At 35.9% G+C, this 25,574-nt stretch overlaps 1 protein-coding gene across 1 annotated transcript; it reads left to right on the top strand.

Annotated features, from left to right (window-relative positions):
* On the top strand, positions 1,329–4,135 carry LOC109230751 (NAC transcription factor 56-like). The gene is made up of 3 exons (XM_019396162.1): positions 1,329–1,753; positions 2,348–2,655; positions 3,359–4,135. The coding sequence occupies exons 1-3, from the start codon at positions 1,516–1,518 to the stop codon at positions 3,827–3,829; spliced, it is 1,017 nt and encodes a 338-aa protein (XP_019251707.1). The 5' UTR covers positions 1,329–1,515; the 3' UTR covers positions 3,830–4,135.

The following is a 25,574-nucleotide window of genomic DNA, read 5'->3' as shown; positions in this document are numbered from 1 at the left end:
AATATTCTTGTAAGTCCATTCNGTAAGTACATATATTATATATATATAAGCTATATTCGATACGGTATTACCTAATACACTTATACTTAGTGCATAGTATAGCGTAAGTACATATATTATATATATATAAGCTATATTCATACGGTATTACCTAATACACTTATACTTAGTGCATAGTATAGCGTAAGTACATATTATATATATATATATAAGCTATATTCGATACGCTATTACCTAATACACTTATACTTAGTGCATAATATAGCGTAAGTATATATATATTATATATATAGACACACACGCCCACTTCGTAGTACTATTCATCCCTTGTATTACAAAAGTATTAACGACTTACATTTATATTATTTACATAGTAAATATAAAAGTGATTTTTAATTTTGACCATATAGAGACCAACTTTGGTCGCTAACTGTAAATGAATTTAATTTAGCGACCAAAGTTGGTCACTAACTGTACATGAATTTAATTTAGCGACCAAGTTTGGTCACTAAATTTTAATCAGATTTATTTATATTTTATATAATATTTAAATTAATAATAAAAATTATTAAATGTTAGAACTGGGTCCCACATTTGCGACCAACATTGGTCTCTATTTAGTTAAGCGACCAACTTTGGTCGCTAACTTTTGAATTATATTTATTTATATTTTATAATTTATTTTAAATAAATATATATTTATTAAAATATAATAACTGGGTCCCGCTTTAGCGACCAATGTTGGTCGCTATCAACTTATCCTTCAGTTAGCGACCAACTTTGGTCGCAAGTTTTAAATCATATATATTTATATTTTATAAGTTTTATAAAATAATAATAAAATTATTAAAAAAAATTATGTGGGTCCCGCTTAAGTGACCAACATTGGTCGCTAATCTCAGTATATCTTTGACCAAACAAGTCTGACCAGTCCAGTCAACAGTTTGACTAAATTTGCGACCAAATAGCGTCCAACTTTGGTCGCTAAAGTATTTCAAATATTTTTTTTATTATTTTCGGCAGTTTGGCGACCAACTTTGGTCGCTTTTTTTGACAGACCAAATTTGATCGCTAATCTTTGATCGCTTTTTACAGGGATTCTAGTAGTGTCTTAACGAAACTTGCCTCTGTCTGTTCGATAAATTAGTTAAGGTGCAAGTAAATCAATTTGAATATAACCGTCATAACAAAAGTAGTACGTAGTATAAAATACTTTATACTACTCGGTGTATAAAAGTTAAATCCCGATACGTACAATGGCATTATCGTAAATTCAGTGGTCCCATATACTATATATAAGAAGAAGAAAGGTGTGGGGCTTAGCCAACAATTTTCCATCTTATTCTTCTTTGTAATTTCTCTACTATTACTATTACCATCTCCTCCATTGCCATTTCTCTCTTCCAAAAAATCCCAAAAATTCAAACCAATATCGTACAATTCGAATTAACAACGTTGTACTTTGTACTGTTGTTGTTGTACTAAATATTAACTAGATCATAAATAATTGAATTTATGGAGAGTACTACTGATTCTTCAACTGGTACTCCTCCGCCGCGGCTGCAGCCGCTACAGCCGGGGGTGCAGCCGCTACAGCCGCCGCAGCCTCAGCTCCCGCCGGGCTTCCGCTTCCACCCGACCGACGAAGAACTCGTCGTTCATTACCTTAAGAAGAAAGCTGCCTCTGCTCCTCTTCCTGTTGATATTATTGCTGAAGTTGATCTTTATAAATTTGATCCATGGGAACTCCCAGGTATATATTTTACTACTATTTCTTCTTCTTTAATTTTCATTTTCCAATTCTACCTATAATAATAAAAACAAAAAGTTGTCAATTATTTTTTCCTTTTCAATCTTCATCTGTCGTTGTCAATAAAGTTTTATAGCCAACTTGCCAAGGACGAACTAGGATCACGAGTGGGTACGTTACGTTCAATTTAGTGGCGGAGTCACAAATTTACGTAAGGGGATTTAAAAAAATAAAAATTTCATAATAGATATTTCAAGTTGCGATCCAAACAATTTTGTACCCTTTTTACCATATTAGAAACGGATTCAACCGTTGACAAAGGGCAGTCGATGCACGAAGCATCCCACGTTCACACAGGGTTCCGGGTATGGCTGCACCCCGAGGGCCTGTGTGTTGCAGGCAGCTTAGTCTGATTCAAGCATTAGTGGCTTTTTAGTATATGGACTTTAATTATATACGTGAAAAAAGTCTAAAAAGTAGTGTAAGTATTAAGTTTTGGACCCATATTTTGAAAGAACTCAGTATTCTTGAACCCGTTTAAATTCTGAATTAACCTCTGCTAATTTATTTTGAACGATTTCGGGGTGTTTGATGCAGCTAAGGCAAATTTTGGAGAACAAGAATGGTATTTTTTCAGTCCAAGGGATAGGAAATACCCTAATGGAGCGAGACCGAACCGAGCGGCGACGTCGGGTTACTGGAAGGCTACCGGAACCGACAAGCCGGTGTTTACCGCCGGCGGAAATCAAAAAGTTGGGGTTAAAAAAGCTCTCGTCTTCTACGGCGGAAAACCACCCAAAGGAGTGAAGACTAATTGGATTATGCATGAATATAGAGTTGCAGAAAATAAAACAAATAACAAGCCCCCTGGTTGTGATATTGCCAACAAAAAAGGATCTTTGAGGGTAAGTATTTTTTTTTCTTTCATCTTGATCAGTTAATTCAATTTTCAACTTTTACTGAATTTCTTCATTTGGCCAAAAAAAAAACTGTATTTAGAAATACTAGCTAATTCTGACTTGTTTGGAACCGAGACGTAGATATTATTGTTGTTACATAACTAATATTTTCAAATACTAAAGTTCAGTATTCGTAAATACTATAGTTTGTTATTGAACTTCTACATTTGAAATACGGCGAAATTTGTTTGAGAAGTATTTCAAGTGATATAATGATTTTCGCTCATAAATCTTTCTACTACATAACTTCCTTCTTCAAATATGCAGAGGCAGACCTACCTTTACGGGGTCACCAACCCTCGGTAATTTCAGAAAAAATGTATATGTATATGTATTTTAAATAACATGTACATATTTTTTGCTTGGCACCCTAAGACTCAAAGCGTAGGCAACTGCATTAATTAGTTAATTTGAGGGGCACAACTTGACTTTTAGTACGCTGTTTGGGTTCGATTTCTACTCCAGCATTTATTCAATTTTTTTATTCGATAGTAATGCCAACGATACTTTCAAATCTTGGGTCCACCTCTAACTACATGTCTTTCAAATACTCTCCTCAACTTCAACTTCAAGTGAACTTTTTAAAAATTCGATCAAATATTGTTCAAATACTATGCTTAATATTTACCATATGTTGTATTTTTTGCAGTTAGACGATTGGGTATTATGTCGGATATACAAGAAAAATAATACACAAAGGCCAATAGATCATCACGAGAGGGACGATATGAATGAAATGATGGGATCAATACCAACATGTATAGCAAACTCAATATCTCCATTTGAACAAAATATGTATGAAGGAATTATGAACAACAACACGAGTGATATGATCAACAACAACGTTGGATCGATATCGAGTAGTGTCCTCCCTCCAAAGCGGCCATTGCCTGCAGGTTTATATTGGAACGAAGATCATAACGTGAATTCTCCATCAGCAAAAAGGTTCTTAGCAGAGAACTCATTGGACGATGGATTAAACATGAATATTACACGACCAGATGAACATAACAGTTTCTTGAGCCAACTTCCTCAAAATCAAGTATTGGGATCTCTTAGTGATGGAGTCGTATTTCGACAACCTTATAATCAAGTTACTGGCATGAATTGGTACTCTTAAAGATGAGCTTGTCCTATGTAATCGTCAATCAACGATATATACTGAATACCGTACTGAAATATATATTAATGGATCGATCTCTTATCATTCGAGTACTCAAGAATTTTCACACTTTTGTAGCAGCAAAGCAGATTATGATAATCTATAGTTTTTTGGTAACCTTAGATACTTGGTTTAGTTAACTTTGTATACACCTTAATTAATTTGGTTAGTTTGTGAATAGAGATGCTAATGAAGAATGAAATGTTGTAACCTTGCTGTATAGAATATTTTGAATATATATAGTATGTAGGCTTTATATTTCTGTTCAAAGTGAACTAATAACAAATACTTATTATATTCATATAGCAGAAAATTTTGGAATTTTAATTTGTCAATGATAGAAGGAAGGAGTATATAAATGTATATTTAGAGTACCATATACTTTTTGTCATAATTATTCTGTTCTTTGATCACTCTTTCTACTTATCACTACAAGAATAAACCATTATCTAGAAGTTTAATTTACATAAATTTCAGGTTCCTTTTTTTTTTTATTTTTTTTTTATTTTTATAGTTTATATTACGTGCACCAGCAATGTATAGGTTTTTATACTATTATGTCAAGGTAACCTACAACTTGATATGGTATGTTGAAGAGTTACAACTTGTTATAATTAATCAACTGAATTATCTATTATAATAGGTCATTTTTATTCTCAAAATTACAAGTCTCACATTTTAAAAAAGAAAATTCTTATAAATATTATTTGAATTTTTTAAGCTGACGATGTGCATAGCATAAATTGTTAGTAGATTGTATTTGTAAAATAATTCTGGAAATATAAATGAATATAAACAGAAATGAACATAAACAGAAATGACATAAAACCAATTCGAGCCCACTGAATTCACAGTGTTTCCTTAAGGAATTTAATCCCCTCCTAGTACCCAAGGTTATGGATTATTTCCTCCCAGGATAGAACGAATTACACACTGGTGTAGTGGTACTTCAAACCCCAGTGTTTCAGCGAACACAAAGTTCGGTAGCAAATCACACTTACTTTTTACTTTGTTTGATGCTAAAAGTATGCAGAAGAAGGAGAGAAAACTCAGAAAATCGTAGTGAAATTCTGAGCAGAATAGTGTTGTATTTATACCCAAAGTTGGGCTGAAATCTGAAGAGGTGCAACTCTTCAGAATGGCTGTTTATGCAAAACGCCCACAACATAAATGCCATTACATAAATGGCCATTTACTCAACAATAAAGAGGGAAAATTGAAGAGGGTAGTTACTTTTCTGTTACCAAAACAGAAAAACGGATTGGATTTAATATTAATATTTTTTTATTAAAATAAATATTTAATAACATTTCTGTTAATATTTTACTATTAACAAATAAATTTGGTCCAAAAAGTTAATCAATCAATCATTTGACCAAATCCGAATCCGAATCCGAATCCAAATCCAAACCGAATCCGAAGCCGTAGCCGTAGCCGTAGCCGAAGCCGAAGCCGAGCCGAGCGAGCGACGACGACGACGGCGCGAGGCTTGCCTTCTTCTAGACTCTTTAAGAGCTAGAAGAAGAGCAATTGCTTATATACCCATAAAAAACCTCTTCCTCTTCCAATATGGGACAATGCCCATTTGCCAAGGGGGGGAACTTAAAATTTCACTCAAAAATTTTATTTTCCTCCATTTCCCATTCACCCTCTTTTAAGTATTTAATATATATTAATTAAATACATCCAAAACCCAATAATCCCCCACATGAATGGGGAATGGCTATATCACGGAAGTATGCATGAAAAACTGTGTGATTCGCAAGTAAGGATTAATTGCATCTGGATAAGTAGGTTTCCCTTTGAACTTTTCGTAGTGAACTTATGTCGGATATACTCGATCAATCAGTAGATTTGATATATTTGAACCGTCGAACTTTAGTGTATACCTAGACAACCATAAGTCACACAACCAACCCTTAACCGTCTTTGGTTCTCATTGTTGTGTTCGTTTCAGCCATGAACACCGCCTGGTTTCATAAGTGCATAGAGAACTGGATGTTCTCCTTCAAGCGGCTAACACTTCACACTTACATAGGTGATTCCTAAACGTGTCATCCCGTAGATATACTATTTGATATACCTCGTATCAAATTTAGAAATCATTAAAAAGCCTTAATGTTTTATCCTTGGTACTGAACATTGTCTCATCACGAGAATGGACCAAAAATTTAGTTGACAATGTTGAACCGTCATAAATTACTTTGTTTGATCTCCTTGAACCTAGATCTTGGGATCTCCAGTCTTCTAGGTAGAGTTACCGCCACTATGAATTGTTCTCGGCCACAGTCCCATTCCCTTTGATGACTTCTCAACTACCTCTCTAGTTAGGCCTTTTGTAAGTGGATCCGACACATTATCACTTGACTTTACATAGTCAATCGTGATAATTTCTCTAGAGAGTAATTGTCTAACGGTTTTATGTCTTCGTCGTATATGGCGAGACTTACCGTTATATATAACGCTCCCAGCCCTTCCAATTGCCGCTTGACTATCACAATGTATGCATATTGGTGCCAATGGTTTGGGCCAAAATGGAATATCTTCCAAGAAATTCCGGAGCCATTCAGCTTCTTCACCGGCTTTATCCAAGGCTATGAACTCAACCTCCATTGTAGAGCGGACAATACAAGTTTGTTTGGATGACTTCCAAGATACCGCTCCTCCACCAATAGTGAATACATATCCACTTGTGGACTTGGAATCAGTTGATCCGGTGATCCAATTTGCATCACAGTATCCCTCAATGACCGCAAGATATTTATTGTAGTGCAAAGCAAAGTCCTGGGTATGTACTAAATACCCCAAAACTCGTTTCATGGCCATCTAATGAGATTGGCCTAGATTGCTCGTATATCGACTCAATTTACTTATAGCACAAGTTATATCTGGTCGTGTACAATTCATGATGTACATTAAGCAACCCAACACACGAGCATAATCCAATTGTGATATGCTTTGGCCTTTGTTCTTTGCTAATGCAAGATTCACATCAATTGGAGTCTTTGCAACTTTAAAGCCCAAGTGCTTGAATTTTTCAAGTACTGTCTTAATATAATGAGATTGTGACAATGCTAGACCTTGAGAAGTCTTATGGATCTTAATTCCCAGAATTAAATCGGCAACTCCCAAGTCTTTCATATCAAACTTGCTAGTTAGCATACGCTTAGTAGCATTTATGTTGGCAATGTCATTACTCATTATGAGCATATCATCCACATATAAACAAACAATGACTATGTGATTGAGAACATTTTTAATGTACACACATTTATCACATTCATTTATCTTAAATCCATTTAACAACATTGTTTGGTCAAATTTAGCATGTCATTGTTTGGGTTCTTGTTTTAATCCGTAAAGGGACTTAACAAGTCTACAGACCTTCTTTTCTTTACCTGGAACCATAAACCCTTCAGGTTGTTCCATGTATATTTCTTCCTCAAACTCTCCATTTAAGAAGGCCGTCTTAACATCCATTTGATGAATTTCAAGACCATAAACTGCAGCTAACGCTACTAACGTTCGTATGGATGTAATTCTTGTAACTGGAGAGTATGTATCAAAATAGTCAAGACCTTCTCGTTGTCTATACCTTTTGACCACAAGTCTTGCCTTATATTTGTCAATAGTGCCATCATCTTTCATTTTCCTCTTAAAGATCCATTTAGAACCCAATGGTTTATTTCCAGGAGGAAGATCAACCAATTCCCATGTATGCTTGTTCAATATGGATTCTATTTCACTATTGACTGCCTCTTTCCATAACAATGATTTCGAAGAAGACATAGCTTCTTTAAATGTTTGAGGCTCATTTTCCAATAAGAAAGTCACAAAATCTAGTCCAAATGAAGTAGACATTCTTTGACGTTTACTACGTCTTGGATCCTCCTAGTTAAGTGTACTTTCTTTTGTTTCTTCCCGAGGTCGTTTAGATCCTTCACCAATTGACTCACATTCCTTTTTATACGGATATATATTTCCAAAGAACTCAGCATTATCTGATTCTATAACCGTATTATTATGAATGTCGGGATTTTCTGATTTCTGTATGCTTTACTATTAGTCGCATATCCTATGAAAACACAATCAACGGTTTTTGGTCCTATTTTTACCCTTTTGGGTTTAGGAACTTGCACTTTTGCCAAACACCCCCACACTTTGAAATAATTCAAGTTGGGCTTCCTTCCTTTCCATTTTTCATATGGAATGGATTGTGTTTTGCTTTGGGGTACTCGATTTAGTATTCGGCTAGCCGTAAGAACGGCTTCCCCCCACAAGTTCTGTGGCAAACCAGAACTTATCAATAATGTGTTCATCATCTCCTTTAATGAACGATTCTTTCTTTCTGCAACCCCATTGGATTGGGGCGTGTAAGGGGCTGTTGTTTGATGAATAATTCCATATTCTAAACATATTTGTTCAAAAGGAGATTCATATTCACCACCCCTATCACTTCTTATCATTTTGATTTTCTTGTTAAGTTGCGTTTCAACTTCATTTTTGTATTGTTTGAATGCGTCTATTGCTTCATCTTTACTATTAAGTAAGTAAACATAGCAATATCGAGTACTATCGTCACTAAAAGTTATGAAATACTTCTTTCCACCGCGAGATGGTATTGACTTCATGTCACAAAAATCTGTGTGAATTAAGTCTAAAGGATTTGAATTCCTTTCAACCGACTTATAAGGATGTTTAACATACTTAGATTCCACACATACTTGACATTTTGATTTGTCACATTCAAACTTGGGCAATACTTCCAAATTAATCATTTTCCGTAAGGTTTTATAATTGACATGACTCAAACGTATGTGTCATAATTCATTTGACTCGAGTAAGTAAGACGAAGCTGAAATTTTATTATTATTTTCAACAACCATTACATTCAGCTTGAAAAGGCCCTCAGTGAGGAACCTTTTCCTACAACATTCATTCTACTATTATATTACAACCTTATCGGAAANCCCCGCACAAATTTTTTTTTTTAATTTTTTTTGGTAATTTAAATTTCTGATGTATATTACTAATAAATATTGTTATTAATATGTATCTGATGTATATTACTAATAAATATTGTATACAATATATTATATAACATATACTTATATTACCTGGGTATATAATTATATATACAATATATCACAATTTTCACTGTATGGTATCACTTATTTCACATACCGTTTTTAGTATTAATCTATGCATGCTGTATGTTCTCTTATATTATCCTATATTAGTGAGGAGCATGTGTCATCAACATGCATGCCTGACAAATGCACACACGAGGTTATTATTGTCTTTTCAGTTTTATTTCAGCTACAACTACGTACAAAACATGGGCCCATCAGATTTTGAATTGCACACGTACTACATAGTAATGATATAAGTGGGCCCCACCTAAACTTTTTCCATACAACCCTTTAGTTAGATTGCATCCTATTTACTGAGTTGTATTTTTGGTCAAGACTCCCAGTCAGTCCAACAACTTCATGCGGCAGCTTCTGTAATTGGAGATGGATTAGTACTGATATTGGTCCTATACTTGAGATTGTACTTGTAAGTCATGAAAATAAATCTCATTTTCATTAACCGCTCACTACGAGCCTGTTTGGCCATGAAATTTTTTAACTTTTCTTGACAATTTTTCACTTTTTCCGAAATCAATGTTTGATCATAAAATTTTTAATTTTCACTTGAAAATGAATTTTGAAATTTTTCGAAAATTTGTTATCCATTGTACGAATCCCGGATTAAGGATCGTATGGAAGCTAACAAAACTCAAATACAATATACGTCAACCCATGCACCATCTTCCATTTGCTATGTTTGGCTCTCAAATCAAAACCAAACTACTCAACAAAGCGTGAAACTACCGCATAATATAAGAGAAAAAACATAAAATCAAATAAAAAAAATAATATACTACAACTAACCAGTTTTACGTAATAATGTAAACAAAAAAAATATTAAAATAAGTTAATAAATCCAATGTAGAACAAAAAGGTAATATACTACAATTAAGCAGCTTTACAAGGTAATAACTTAGAAAAAAAATAAAATGATCTAATGATTCTAATGTAGAACAAAAATGTAAAAAAAAAAATTATTTAACACAGAGTAAATATACCAGTCCAACAATCTGAAAATACGAAGATTGATAAAGTAAAAACAACAAATAATATTGATCATTTTAAGAAGAATAAAAAAAGGTAAACCAAAATATCTTTAAGAACATATTTTTGTTCTCGAAATATCTCCTTTTTTAAGGTTTAAGCTTTACGATTTATGGTTGAAATTTATCAGGATCAAAACTTTAAAAAAAAGTTAAAATCCTTTTTAGAGAATGTTTTCCTTCTTACTTTGAAAGTTTATCCATTAGTTTAAGGTGATAAAAAAAATTTAAAAAAAATGAAAAAGGTAGGACAAAAGCACTTATATGAAAAGTAGACCCTTTTTGTTGTACTTATTTTGTTTGAAATTTAGAGGATGCAAAATTAATCAACATTAGGTGCTCTTTTTAGATGGCTTGCATATTTATTTATAAAAGATCAATAAATCTATTTGGTCTATACGTTGAAACTTTCATATTTTCTGCACATCAATATATATAATTCTTAAAATTGAAAATCACTTAAGAAAGATCAAAGCTCAAACCAAAATGCTGTAAGTAGATTGTATTTGTAAAATAATTCTGGAAATATAAATGAATATAAACAGAAATGAACATAAACCGAAATAACATAAAACCAATTCGAGCCCACTGAATTCACAGTGTTTCCATAAGGAATTTAATCCCCTCCTAGTACCCAAGGTTATGGATTATTTCCTCCTAGGATAGAACGAATTACACACTGGTGTAGTGGTACTTCAAACCCCAGTGTTTCAGCGAACAGAAAGTTCGGTAGCAAATCACACTTACTTTTTACTTTGTTTGATGCTAAAAGTATGCAGAAGAAGGAGAGAAAACTCAGAAAATCGTAGTGAAATTCTGAGCAGAATAGTGTTGTATTTATAGCCAAAGTTGGGCTGAAATCTGAAGAGGTGCAACTCTTCAGAATGGTTGTTTATGCAAAACGTCCACAGCATAAATGCCATTACATAAATGGCCATTTACTCAACAATAAAGAGGGAAAATAAAGAGGGAAAATTGAAGAGGGTAGTTACTTTTCTGTTACCAAAACAGAAAAACGGATTGGATTTAATATTAATATTTTGTTATTAAAACAAATATTTAATAATATTTCTGTTAATATTTTATTATTAACAAATAAATTTGGTCCAAAAAGTTAATCAATCAATCGATCATTTGACCAAATCCAGATCCAAATCCGAATCCGAATTCAAAGCCGAAGCCGAAGCCGAAGCCGAAGCCGAAGGCGAAGCCGAAGCCGAGCGAACGACGACGACGACGGCGCGAGGCTTGCCTTCTTCTCAACTCTTTAAGAGCTAGAAGAAGAGCAATTGCTTATATACCCATAAAAAACCTCTTCCTCTTCCAATATGGGACAATGCCCATTTGCCAAGGGGGGAAACTTAAAATTTCACTCAAAAATTTCATTTCCCTCCATTTTCCATCCACCCTCTTTTAAGTATTTAATATATTAATTAAATACATCTAAAACCCAACTATCCCCCACATGAATGGGGAATAGCTATATCACGGAAGTATGCATAAAAAACTGTGTGATTCGCAAGTAAGGATTAATTGCATCTGGATAAATAGGTTTCCCTTTGAACTTTCCGTAGTGAACTTATGTCGGATATACTCGATCAATCGGTAGATTTGATATCCTTGAACCGTCGAACTTTAGTGTATACCTAGACAACCAGAAGTCACACAACCAACCCTTAACCGTCTTTGGTTCTCATTGTTGTGTTCGTTTCAGCCATGAACACCGCCTGGTTTCATAAGTGCGTAGAGAACTGGCCTTACAATGTTCTCCTTGAAGCGGCTAACACTTCACACTTACATAGGTGATTCCTAAACGTGTCATCCCGTAGATACACTATATGATATACCCCGTATAAAATTTAGAAATCATTAAAAAGCCTTAATGCTTTATCCTTGGTACTGAACATTGTCTCATCACGAGAATGGACCAAAAGTTTAGTTGACAATGTTGAACCGTCATAAATGACTTTGTTTGATCTCCTTGAACCTAGATCTTGGGATCTCCAGTCTTCTAGGTAGAGTTACCGCCACTATGACTTGTTCTCGGCCACAGTCCCATTCCCCTTGATGACTTCTCAACTACCTCTCTAGTTAGGCCTTTTGTAAGTGGATCCGACACATTATCACTTGACTTTACATAGTCAATCGTGATAATTCCTCTAGAGAGTAATTGTCTAACGGTTTTATGTCTTCGTCGTATATGGCGAGACTTACCGTTATACATAACGCTCCCAGCCCTTCCAATTGCCGCTTGACTATCACAATGTATGCATATTGGTGCCAACGGTTTGGGCCAAAATGGAATATCTTCCAAGAAATTTCGGAGCCATTCAGCTTCTTCACCGGCTTTATCCAAGGCTATGAACTCAGCCTCCATTGTAGAGCGGGCAATACAAGTTTGTTTGGATGACTTCCAAGATACCGCTCCTCCACCAATAGTGAATACATATCCACTTGTGGACTTGGAATCAGTTGATCCGGTGATCNAGAAGCCTTCTTCCTCTTTTTGTTCTCTTCAACAATATTTGTCTCCCATTATTGTTGAGTTTCCACAGCCTCTCTTTTCAGCAGCTTTGTTGTCCTCTTCGATTCTTAACGGAACAATGAGATCTCTAAGGGACATCTCCTTGCGTTTGTGTTTCAAGTAGTTTTTGAAGTCCTTCCACAAAGGAGGCAACTTCTCAATCATCGCTGCTACTTGGAATGCTTCATTGATGACAAGACCTTCAATGAAATTTCTGTTAGTAAAAATACTATGATTACTACTTTCAACATCAGTATTAATTTGATTTATACCTTCAGAAAGGAGATCGTGAATAATCACTTGCAATTTCTGGACTTGGGTAATAACAGACTTGCTATCTACCATTTTGTAGTCCAAAAACTTTGCAGCAACGAACTTCTTCAACCCGACATCTTTGGTTTTGTATTTCTTTCCAAGCGCAGTCCACAGTTCTTTTGACGTTTCCACTCCACTGTAGATGTTATACAAAGCATCCTCCAGCCCGCTTAGAATATAATTCTTGCACAAAAAATTTGAATGCTTCCACGCCTCAATCACGAGAAAGCGTTCAGTTTCTGGAGTTTCATCGGACAGCATAGGAACATCTTCCTTGATGAACTTCTGGAGACTTAGAGTAGTCAAATAGAAGAACATCTTTTGCTGCCAGCGCTTGAAATCAATCCCGGAAAATTTTTCGGGTTTTTCTGCCGGTGCCAATGCTGTCGGTGTCGTTCGGCTTGTTAAGGCATTGGCAGTCACCATTGGAACAGCTTGGTTCTCATTCGCATTAGTCATTTCTGTAAAAGAATGACACAAACGTTAAAATCACGTAGATTTTAATAGAGTACAAAACCACAAAGGTTTTACTCTTCCAGAAATAGTAAGTACAAATACAGAAAATATATTAAATTCCTTAAGCTTGTTAGTAGACTGTATTTGTAAAATAATTCTGGAAATATAAATGAATATAAACAGAAATGAATATAAACAGAAATGACATAAAACTAATTCGAGCCCACTGAATCCACAGTGTTTCCTTAAGGAATTTAATCCCCTCCCTAGTACCCAAGGTTATGGATTATTTCCTCCCAGGATAGAACGAATTACACACTGGTATAGTGGTACTTCAAACCCCAGTGTTTCAGCGAACACAAAGTTCGGTAGCAAATCACACTTACTTTTTACTTTGTTTGATGCTAAAAGTATGCAGAAGAAGGAGAGAAAACTCAGAAAATCGTAGTGAAATTCTGAGCAGAATAGTGTTGTATTTATAGCCAAAGTTGGGCTGAAATCTGAAGAGGTGCAACTCTTCAGAATGGTTGTTTATGCAAAACGTCCACAGCATAAATGCCATTACATAAATGGCCATTTACTCAACAATAAAGAGGGAAAATAAAGAGGAAAAATTGAATAGGGTAGTTATTTTTCTGTTACCAAAACAGAAAAACGGATTGGATTTAATATTAATATTCTGTTATTAAAATAAATATTTAATAACATTTCTGTTAATATTTTACTATTAACAAATAAATTTGGTCCAAAAAGTTAATCAATCAATCATTTGACCGAAGCCGAAGCCGAAGCCGAAGCCGAGCGAGCGACGACGACGACGGCGCGAGGCTTGCCTTCTTCTCAACTCTTTAAGAGCTAGAAGAAGAGCAATTGCTTATATACCCATAAAAGACCTCTTCCTCTTCCAATATGGGACAATGCCCATTTGCCAAGGGGGGAACTTAAAATTTCACTCAAAAATTTCATTTCCCTCCATTTCCCATTCACCCTCTTTTAAGTATTTAATATATAATAATTAAATACATCCAAAACCCAACATAAATGACGTCATTAATGAAATCATTTGTTGGAGGAAACTACGCAATGTATAAAGTACATGACTCCTTAGTACGTAGTTGTCTTCCACTTATTAGTACTAGTAATTAGCTTTGCTCCTTTTTTTTATTAACATCTTTTATGAGACAAGTCTTAATCTACTTTACAACAAAAGGCTACAAAAAAGATTTAAAAAGAGGGGTGGGAATTAGGAGATGAATCATTTTTGTATTGATTAGATTCAAACTATGTATATATAATACATAAGGTGATAATATTCTTTTTGGAATGGACTAAATTAATGAAGGGAGTACTATAAAAGGGAGCCCGGTGCATTAAGTTCCCACTATGCATTAAGTTCCCACTATGCCCGGTGCATTAAGTTCCCACCACAAGGGTCTAGCTATTATACGCAGTCTTACCCTGCATTTCTGCAAGAGGCTATTTTCACGGCTCGAACTCGTGACCTCCTGGTCATATGGCAGCAACTTCACCAGTTATGCTAATGCGCCTCTTCTAAAAGGAAGTACTGTGAATTAATGAATTTAACTTAATTAGAGTTAATTAAGCTTTAATTAAGTGGAGTGTGGATGTCATTTTCTTGGATTAATAAGTTGAATATAATAGACAAGGACATGTATATTTCATAGCCATAGGTCTCACAAAAGTTGACAACAAAGGGCTACCTCACAATTAGCTTTCTTTCTTTGCTGACTTTAGGGACCATCATGCTGTCAACAAAGGGAATCATTATCTTAATTAAAACCACAAATTTTATTAATTATTAATTATCGTTTAATTGCATTTCCTTTCAAGGGAAACATTACAAAGCTACTTTATTAAGATTTCATTTCGTTGCTGCTTGTTTTAGGAACACATAATGCAAGGGTGAATATATGCATGTATTAGAATCTTGCATGCGTCCACATCGTTACAAATTGACAGTACGGAGGCAGATTTAAAATTTAAAGTTTTATAGATTTTTACATTGATTTCAAGTTAATATACATTAATAATTAGATTCATAATAAAATATTTATAAATTTTTAATAAATTTCTTAATTCATCTACATGGTCTGACAAAACCTACTGGGTTTGTATGAACCCATACGTTACAAGTTAGACCTGCCTTTGGAGAGTATATACACAGGCTCTTCGCCTAGGTTTCGGTCTAATCAACTAGATTTGGTCCAAACCTTGTATTTGCCTTAAAATATCTATTGAATATAAATAAATTATTAATTTAGAATCCAATAACTTAAAAGGACCAAAATCTCGAGCCCATAAACTTCAAATCCTGGCTCGGCCTTTGAGTACACATGGCATAAACAAAGTATTTGATATTCATGTTTCAACATACTCCTCCCCTCCCCTCCCCCCCCCCCCCCTCCACCCCCACAAAAATATATAGATGCATGCATACATCCATGTTATACAGTTTACGTAATTCCAACACATTTTCTAAATTTATCTTTCTTAAACAACAATTTAACCAATCAATACTATCGGCATTTTATACTTGAAAATGTGTATACTACCCGTATTCAGGTGCGGACCCACGTAGGATCAAATGGTTCAACTTAACCCGCTTCACCGTGAAATTATGTTGTTTATACGTGTAAACTATACCTGAAGACTACATGTAATTAAAAATGAACCCACTTCAAACGTTGTCGACCTTTAGTTCAGTGGTAAAGTGGAGTCATTTTACGGGAGAGGACGCGGAATTGTTATTTGTAACATATTAAATTGTTTTTAATTGCTGTAATAATTTACTTTATAGTATTATTGATAGAAACTTAGGGTCTACCAAACTGTATAGAGAACTCAGTTCCCACAAAATACACACAATGAGAGATTAGTAAATGGCACAGCAGAGTTTTACGTGGAAAACTCCCAGCTCACGGAACACGACCTATACTCGTAGGATTTCAACTTCACTAACCGAACAACTTTTAGATTACAACCTATTGTAACCTAGGAATTAAACTCTTAATCCCTCACTCACTTGTAATAAATCTATTACAAGCCTCTTTGTAATAACTCTATTACAAAACTCACAACTCGACTAACTCTAGCCAAGATACAAACACAAAGGTTTATGGTTTTACAAATGGTTTCCTACACAATGCTTCTAGCTAAGTTAAGTAGGAATTACAAATAAATCATTCTAACAAAGGTGCAACACAACTAAGGACATGTAATAACACAATGCTGGAAACTGGTCCTTCATTATATTATTCTTTGTTCTTGAAGCCTGGAAGTCACTTGCAAGATGGCAACACACTTGAGAGGAAACTTGATTAATTCTCGGATATGCAAGTGTGTAGTTTCTTCATTGCTTCATGCTAATTAATATCCAAATGATGTCACTTGGATGATGCAAGCAAATATCCGGTACAAGGCATTCCCCATAAAGTGGTTGTTGCACTGTTCACACTGTTGTCTATGTGCAGAGGAACAGTTGCAGCTACTTTACAGCTGTGAGCAGTTGACTGGTACAGTCAGCAAGGGAACTGATGTCCATGTGTTCCCTCTGTCGTCTCTTTCACTCTGATTGTTGGAGCTTTTACCCGACTTGAGACTTGTTATTCTTGAGCACTTTGAGGATGTGTAACAGGTTCCCCATCTGGTTCTTATCATTAAGTTTTTTATATCATTAAAACATAGCATGGCACATAACCTATCAGTTCCCCCTTTTTGATGATGACAAACTTGTAATTGATGTTCCCCTTGAGAACCAAAGTACCATACAATATTTCCCCTGAACCTGTTCCCCCTCAATCAATTTTTTCCCTTTTGGCATCATAAAAAGATTAGTCACAAGTAATAAGCAAAAAGAAGTCTAGCATGGTTAACTCATGCTACATGTGTGCACACAAACATGGCTAAGAACAGAGCATAAGAGTAAAGCATGCATAGTAAAAGGACGGGATACTCATTAATTATAAATAAAGAGGAGCAAATTATTAATTGTAAATAAAAGGGAGCAGTACCATTTGTTACACAACCATTCACAAAATAAAACAACTTAAAAAGTACCTGCCACAATAACAACAAAACAAAAGGACCAAGATATAGGATAGACAACTTTGACTTGGACACTGGAAAGGGAAATTGTTTTAAGGAGCACTAGAAGGGGGAGGCAGGGATGAAGAGGCAAGAGCTCGGAGGAGGATATCCATTCGGGCATTTGTATACACTTGCTCGTTAAGCAGCTGTTCCTTCAGGTCCTCGCCCTGTTTCCTGAAATCTACATTTTCATTGGTCAAACGGGCCCTGAGTCTGACTAAGCTGCCCTTCAAGAATGGCATTACGTGCCTTCAGCCTCCTTATCTCCTCAGTTGCAACATTCTGAGCATCAATTAATTGCGAGCCAACCGCTCCTTTCATATCAATGCACTCACACTCCTCTAAGGTGGTTTTGGAGAAGGTTTGCTGGCGAGTTCCCACTGTTGCTTTTCCAAAGGGACTTTGAAGAAGTTAAACACCTTGGTGAGTAAGAACCTGTAAGGCAACCCATGATTACCATCCTTAAAATCTGTCAATTTATTCATGTGCTCTATCATGAGTCCAGGCATATTGATAGCAGTGTAGGGATCCAGTGCTTCCATTAGGAACAGGTATGCTCTTGACATAGTGGAATGCCTTTCTGCACGTGCAAGCAAGACCTTGTTCACCATCTCAAACAACAATTGATACACTGGTAGGAGGGCCTTCTTGTGCACCCGTTCCCCCTGTTGCACAACACCATCCTTCAGAATGACACTTTTGAAATTGAGAGAACAAGTCCCCTTAATGGATGAGATCCCTTCAGTAGGCACCCCCAAAATGTTCCCCAATATAGCCTCGTCCATCACAAAGTCTACTCCATTCACCTTCAAGCAGATATTATCATCTTCCACTGTGAACATGTCTGCATAGAAGCTACGCACTTTTTCCTCATACACCTTGGAGCTCTCATTGGTGAACAAGTGTGTCCACTTTTGAAACTCACAAATATCAACCAGTAGACGTGTCCCTTTCATGTCCAGAATGTCAGGGGAAAATGTTCTTCCCCACAGTACCCTCTTTTTTCTCAGGTTTTCTCTGCTTTCATCCTTGGCCACACTTACTTTGGCCTTCTTGGAGGAACCAGGTTCCTCGTTGTCACCAACCTTCCTTTTCACAAACTTTCTCACACTTTTCTCTTTCTTTGCAGACTTCTCAGAAAATTTCTCACCAGACTTCTCAGATACCTTCTCGCCAGACTTGTCTATCTTCACATTCTCAACTTCCACAGCTTTCACATATGGCTCTCTCCTGGATTTTGAAATCACAGGTTTCTTAGAGGACATACGAATTAAGTAAGCAGGTTCCTCATTCACCTCTTCATCGTCAACATTAACAACAAGTGCTGGAGGCACTTCTTCTTCATTCACCTGCTTTCCCCCTTTCACCAACCTCCTCTTTTTCTTCTCTTCTTTGTTTTTCTTCAGAAAAGTTTCAACGACTTCCTTCTTTTGCAACCTGGTAGTAGGTGTCACACCTCCTTTTACCTACACTCGCAGGGGCGTAAAGGAGTTTTTTCACTTAAAGGACAATCGGAATGGGATTTATTATCAAGATTTCAGAGTCGCCACTTGGGAGATTAATGGTGTCCCAAGTCACCGGTTGAATCCTGAGCCGAGGAAATTATGACTCTGCTAACAGTCCGCGAACCAAAAATTCGGGTAAGGAATTTGTTAACCCGGGAGAAGGTGTTAGGCATTCCCAAGTTCCGTGGTTCTAGCACGGTCGCTCAACTGTCATATTTGGCTTATTTGTTTGATTTTAATACATGTTTTAACCTATATACTTTTAACTTTGAACCGCCTTTATTATTATTATTTTAAGAGAATTGCAACATCGTGAAAACATGTCTCGAATCGCGTCACATAAATGCACCCGCAATTTTGACACATTTCGACTTTGTTGAGATTTGGATTTGGGTCACATAAATATGCACCCGCATTTAAGAAGGTAAGATTGTTAAGAACGCGCCTAAAGTGACTAACGTGTTATTATTTTTGGGGAAGACCGTGAAATTCGCTAAACGGCCTATCCCGGAGTCTAGGTATTTTTAGTATAACATTTATCGAGGGCCCCGCCATTTGTTTGTTTTGTGTAGCGAGGCTCGTCTCGTTTTTTATTTAAGGGCAAACCTAAAGCAGCTATGATTTTTCTATTTTTATTTGTCTCTAAGAACTTAATTAATTATCGTCACTAAATGGACATCGCCGGAATCAGCCCAGGAACAGCCGTTAGCATAATGGGCTTCGAGGCTAGCCCACAAAAAGAGAATTGTGTCATCCCTGTTAATGTGAGTTACTTAACATTTGGGCCTCAGCACTAGTAAGAGACCGGACCAGTAGGAAATGCCCTCAGCATTTTGGGCTTATGACTGGCCCAACAAATATGTGGACGGATACGCCTTGAGACCTCAGATCTCAGGGCCAGCTCGATGCCCAGTCCCAATGGGATTCCAATTTCCAACACTAAACCCCGAACAAACACAAAGAAGCACAGATCTAACAAGTCATACCACGCGAATTTGAAACAAGACGCTAATAAATGAGGAACATTAGATAATCAATATGATATTTGTGCGTTTGAACAACTGATTCCACAATGAGCTAAACATAAAGATCTACTAATATCCAAAGTGAAGCTAGATTATACGCAAGATGTAATTACTAATTCTGAATGGAACTACTGGACTGCTAGACTAGAGTAAATCACGATTTCCAGTCCAATTACGTTGATTCAAATCTCAACTCATAACCAAGCATAATGACCTTATTCAAATCACAAACAGATGACTATTAGACAGATGACTTCGTCTTTCAGATCAAAGGACTATTAGACCTATTCGAATTCACGTGAAGTCCTGCTTCAATTACGAACTTACATGCTGTATAGAATAATCTATGTGCAAACAATAAATGTCCAGTTTTTAATTACAATGTGTTCAAGAGGGAAAATGATAGAAACATCCTACAAATACAGAGAACTATTGAAGGAAACTGCAATTCTAATGCACAAGCATACACGTAAATGTAACAGATCTTCTAATCCTCTTATTTCCTTCTTCAAATCAGCCTTTCAGCAGTACATAGGGATTCTAGAGAAGTATGTACCTGGAAATGTGTCGAAAAATAAGAAAATGAAGGATCAGCAGCAGTAAGCAACATGCAACAGCTACCAGAATTCCAGAAATGAACTCAAACAAAGCCCAGAATGAATTGTAGAAGAGCAGCAACAATAAACACCCAAACTAACTTGAACAAACCCAAACAAATTCGAAATCAACCAATTCAACCTCTGAAACTTCGGCGACCAGTACACAAACTCTTCAAATCATTTTTATCTAGGCTAGGGCTCGAATTAACAGCTGAACTTGCAATTGATCTAAGGAATATCAATAGAACAGTAATTTTTATGGAGTTTTCTGTTGTTTTCTTTTTGTTTTTGGTTTTGGAGAACTAGATCTAGAATTTTTTGATTTGAAATTCAAATCTTCAGCTAGTGAAGACTTGTGGAAATCTGGGGGGAGTTTTCAGATTGTGAAACTTGGAAAAGAAGGCAAGGGGGCTGCCTTTTATAGGCAAATTTCAGGGGGAAGCTTCTAGATTTCACTCACACTTTTTCCCCCTCTTTTATTTTCAGATTTTATTCATTAGTCCTAAAGTTTTGACTTGTTGCCTAAGTTATTACCCTATGTTATTGAAATTTCACTTTGCAACACCATCTAGAAGGCTCCATAGATTTCTATTTCAGTTACTATAGGATTCCCTAATTAGAAATACCTACACTACCCCTAATTCAAATCTGAAGCTACCAACCTGAGTCAAACTAACCCCTAGCCCTTGGTCTCAATTTACCATGGTTAAACAGGCACAAAAGGGCTGGATATTTTCAACTATAACCAAGTCAACTAAACTAAGCGTAATAATGACTTGAAACCAAACAATGAACTAAAGAATTATTGATAGCAATTACTGATTAAACTAACCTAAACTAACTAATACTACTAATAGCAACAGTAAAGGCTTTACTAGGCTAATTCACACACTGAAGAACAAATTAAATGCAAACAATGCCCAAACAAGATCGATTAGAGAATTAAAGATTATCAAAACAAATTTAAAACAACAGGCTAAACTAATGTCTAAAATTACAGGACTAAACAAAATTACACTAAAAAGTAAAACGATTGCGAGAACAGAATAACAACAAATATTGAACCCAAAAAATCAAAACATAATCAATGGTAGAAAAGAAAAGATTTAATCAAGGAAGAAGGAACAGAACAAAACTCACTGATATGGCCTTCTCCTTGATCGATTCTTCGAGATTGATTTATTGTTAACGTTATATGTTTATTTTATTAAAATAAAACATATAACATTATCAAAAAATCAACCGAGTACTGAAACTCCCAAAACAGTATTGACTTGAAAACCCTAGATCTAAAATTTTTAAGGTTTCAACTGGATTTGAAGGATTCCATTTGTGGATTTTGGAAGAAGAGAGTGAGGGGAGTGTATGGTGTTAAATTGAGGCCGTTTGGTGGTGGCGCCGCCTTCGAAGAGCTTGTGCTAAAAATTGAAGGAAAATATGGTGGGATTCGAGATGAGGGGGAAGAGGAGGTTCAGGGGTGTGAATTTGGACCGATTTGGGCGATGTCGCCGCCGTGGACGGCGGAGATGGCAGAAGCAAATCTGAATATTCGAGACGGTCCAGTGGGATTCGAAGGGAACTAATAGGATATTTGTGATGAGGGCATTGAGACGGTCTAAGGGTGTGAATTTGAGAGCCACCGGAGATGGTGGCGTTTTCTCCGGCGGCGGCGCTGGTGGCGTTACAGGGGAGTGTACGAGGAAGACGAAAATGTTTCTAGGGTTAATGAAATTTTCAGACAGTTATATTAAAAATCTAAGGACCATTACTGGCCGTTGGATTTGGGAGATGAGTGGTCTAGATTTCCTCACGCCAAACAGTGTCGTTTGGCGCCTCTTTGGACCTGACCGGGTATTGGGATCGGTATTTGGGCCTGGGGTGGTTTGGGCGTGGGGTGCTTTGGGCTATGAATTAATTTTGGCCCAATTTTGGGTGTTTCTTAAAACAACCTCATTTTAATTACTTTCTTTTTGCTTTTCTCTTTTATTTCTTTATTTACTTTGTTTTCATTTTGTATATATTTTTTTATTTTTTCTGATTTTATAAAAATGTTAAAATAAAACTAAAGACCTAATATATTTCCAAGTTAAGCTAATTAATTCCTAAAATTGTTTAAATCCTATTTCCTGACCAATTCACAATAAAAACAAATAAAAATGCAAAACTGAACTATTTTTATTATTTTCTTCATATTTTGTTCTAAAACAAACCAACCACTAATTAATCCTAAAATATGAAATTAAATCCTAAATGCAAATGCCAAATGTATTTTTTTTTGTATTTTTGGTAAATCAAATAGAATAAATATGCACAGACAAATGCAAACAAAAATGCCACAAAATCCACAAAATTGCAAATACCGAAATTATTTTGTTTTGAATTTTATGAGAGTAATTCATATAGGGCAAAAATCACGTGCTCACAGCGATGAAAGAGGAGACCTTCCGAGAGTGTGCAAAAAGGCTAGACTTTATGGGAGAAAGAAGAAGAGAAAGCGCCCAGCCTGAGCAGAGTAGCAGTCGTGCCACGACTATAAATAAGGCGCTGGTTGGGAGGCAACCCAACATGTATATCTTTTAGTTATTGATTTTTTTTTTGTCAAGTTTTGTGTTATTTTTGTTTTACAGAGTAGGGAAAGTCTGAGTACCCAAAGTTGAAGCTGAGGAGCATGTTTGAGCTTAAGTGTGGGGTCGTCCCGACCCTTAATATTGAGGATCATGTCTGAGCTAGGCCCGAGAGGGTCTCAGGGAGTATTTCTCACCCTTGTTTTAATATTTCTCTATGATCATGCATCGAGGACTATGCATAATATAAGTGTGGGGTGGGAAAACTACTTTCTGAAGTGTAATTGTACAAAACTATTTTTTTTTAGTTTTTCTTTTAGAACTCGTAGTAGACACAGTCTAGGTTTTAAAATAAAAAAAATTATAAGAAAAAACGAAAATTGAAAAAAAATTAGAAAAAGTTCGGACTTTTCCCGACGATGGATCTTTTGGATAATTTTCTTGAGGGATAAAAGTCCGATTTAAAAACACCAAAAAGATTTTTGTTTTCTTTTATATTTTTTTATTTTCTATTTTTTTTGAATAGCTAGGTGGTATTCCTTGGTTTTTCTTTAGGCACCGGTTCTTTTCCAAGGATGTAGCTCGAACCGGGCATTTTAATTTCTTTTTAGGAGTAGTTTAGGAAGAAACTGAGTCGTTCTGAGATACTCATTGACATGATTGATGCTGGCACATTAGGCTATGACATACATTCTATTTTCCCGTGTATTTGGTTTGAATTGTGAAGCCTAAGTAAAGTAAATAGCCTATTTTGTGACGCCTTTTCTCAGTTGTGTGACTTGTATGCCACATAGTGCAAGGTTGTTTAAAGTTCTCAATTATGCGTGCTTTCTTGACTTGAGAGTTGAACAGAACCATCTTGATTGAGTCATGTGCAACGTGTGTGTGAGGATTTGTGATTTTCTGTGCTATCCTGTATAGTCTAGAACTTGCCCCGTGTGTTAATTGAAGCGAAATTGTAAGTTGTGCTAATCTAGGAGATGACGTAGGCATTTTCTTGCTTGATCATGGATGTGCCTGTCACATAAAAATAAAATTTTTTGTTGCTAGCCCCTTTGACCCTATAGACCTTTCTTTGGCACCTACATTACAAGCCATACCCTTATTTTGTTCTTAATTTGATATTGATTGAACCTGTACCTCCTAAGGCACTTAGTCGCTAAAAGAAGTAAGGATAGATCTTGGGGAGCATCTTTTGAGTGGAACCATGGAAGGGCCCGTTGGTGCACTAAAGTTGAAATTAAAGGTCACTAGCCGATGAACTTTATTGTATGGAGTGTGTGGAGAAAAGAAAAGAAAAATAATAGTGAATGTATATAGAAAAAATAAATACCTCCAATTCTTATTGATTTGTGCTAGTGAAAAATAGAGAAGTGCTTAATTACAAAGAGGGCTATGTTGTATGTGGCAAGTAGGTTGGTTGAGAAGAATACGAGCTTGAATTGTAAATGTAGTGTATTAAAGTGCTTAGGAGGGTGAGTCACTATTAAATATATCCTACCCGTCCCTTAGCCTACATTACAACCTAAAAGTCCTAATTGATCCTAGATTTGGCTAGCTTAAATTAGTAGAGATATACACTACGGGCAAGCTTATGGTACGACCACGAGATGCATATGAATTCTTTGTGAGAGTGAGTGAATTTTATTCAAGTGTGTGATGTCCTTAAATTATATTCAAAAGTATATCTGAATGTGTGGACCAATTTATACTCATTCTTTCGTTTGTTGGTGAGGGCACATGATCTCATGAATGATTGGTAATGTTGTAAACTTTCTTGTTGGGTAAGTGCATGAATTGAGGGTGCTTAGTGGTTGCAAGTCGATTGTTGAGGTTGGGCAGTGACGAATAGGTTGTTGGAATTTATTGAATTGAAATATTTTACTTGGGTATGCTTAAACGGGAAGAATGTGAAATTTTGTGTGTTCATGCTTGTGTGCCGATATTGATTATAGTCTAGGGTATAGTGTGTGGGTAAAAGTNGGCAAAAATCACGTGCTCACAGCTGCCCCTCTTTGCCCGGAAGCACGAAGAGTTTTTGTGCAAAGATAAGTGAGCAAATATGAGCGATTTTTGCCCTTTTGAATATTCCGTGTGAAGCATTTTTGAAAACCGTCTGACCGCACCCTGCTTCGGAGGTTGCCTACATATCCTTAGCTAAAAAGGAATCAGGTCAGTGTAGTTCAGGAAAGTTTGGTACTGCTGTTGCTGCTGTTACTGCTTGCTGACCCCCTTATTACACCGTGTCAAACTAAAAAGCAACTAGCCTAACCTATGATCTATGAATTACAAAAGAGTCCTATCTATGTCTTCTAACTTGCTCTTGTATTGCCTTGAACTTGTATTCTTCCACTGGAACTCTTGCGTTGTTGCCTTGCATTGTGATTGGAGATGTTTTGCCATTCCTCTGCGTGATGCTGGATTGCTGAAGTT

The sequence above is a fragment of the Nicotiana attenuata genome, chromosome 8, assembly GCF_001879085.1.
Source record: "Nicotiana attenuata strain UT chromosome 8, NIATTr2, whole genome shotgun sequence".
Taxonomy (NCBI): Eukaryota; Viridiplantae; Streptophyta; class Magnoliopsida; order Solanales; family Solanaceae; genus Nicotiana; species Nicotiana attenuata.
This window is presented reverse-complemented; position numbering and strand designations above follow the sequence as displayed.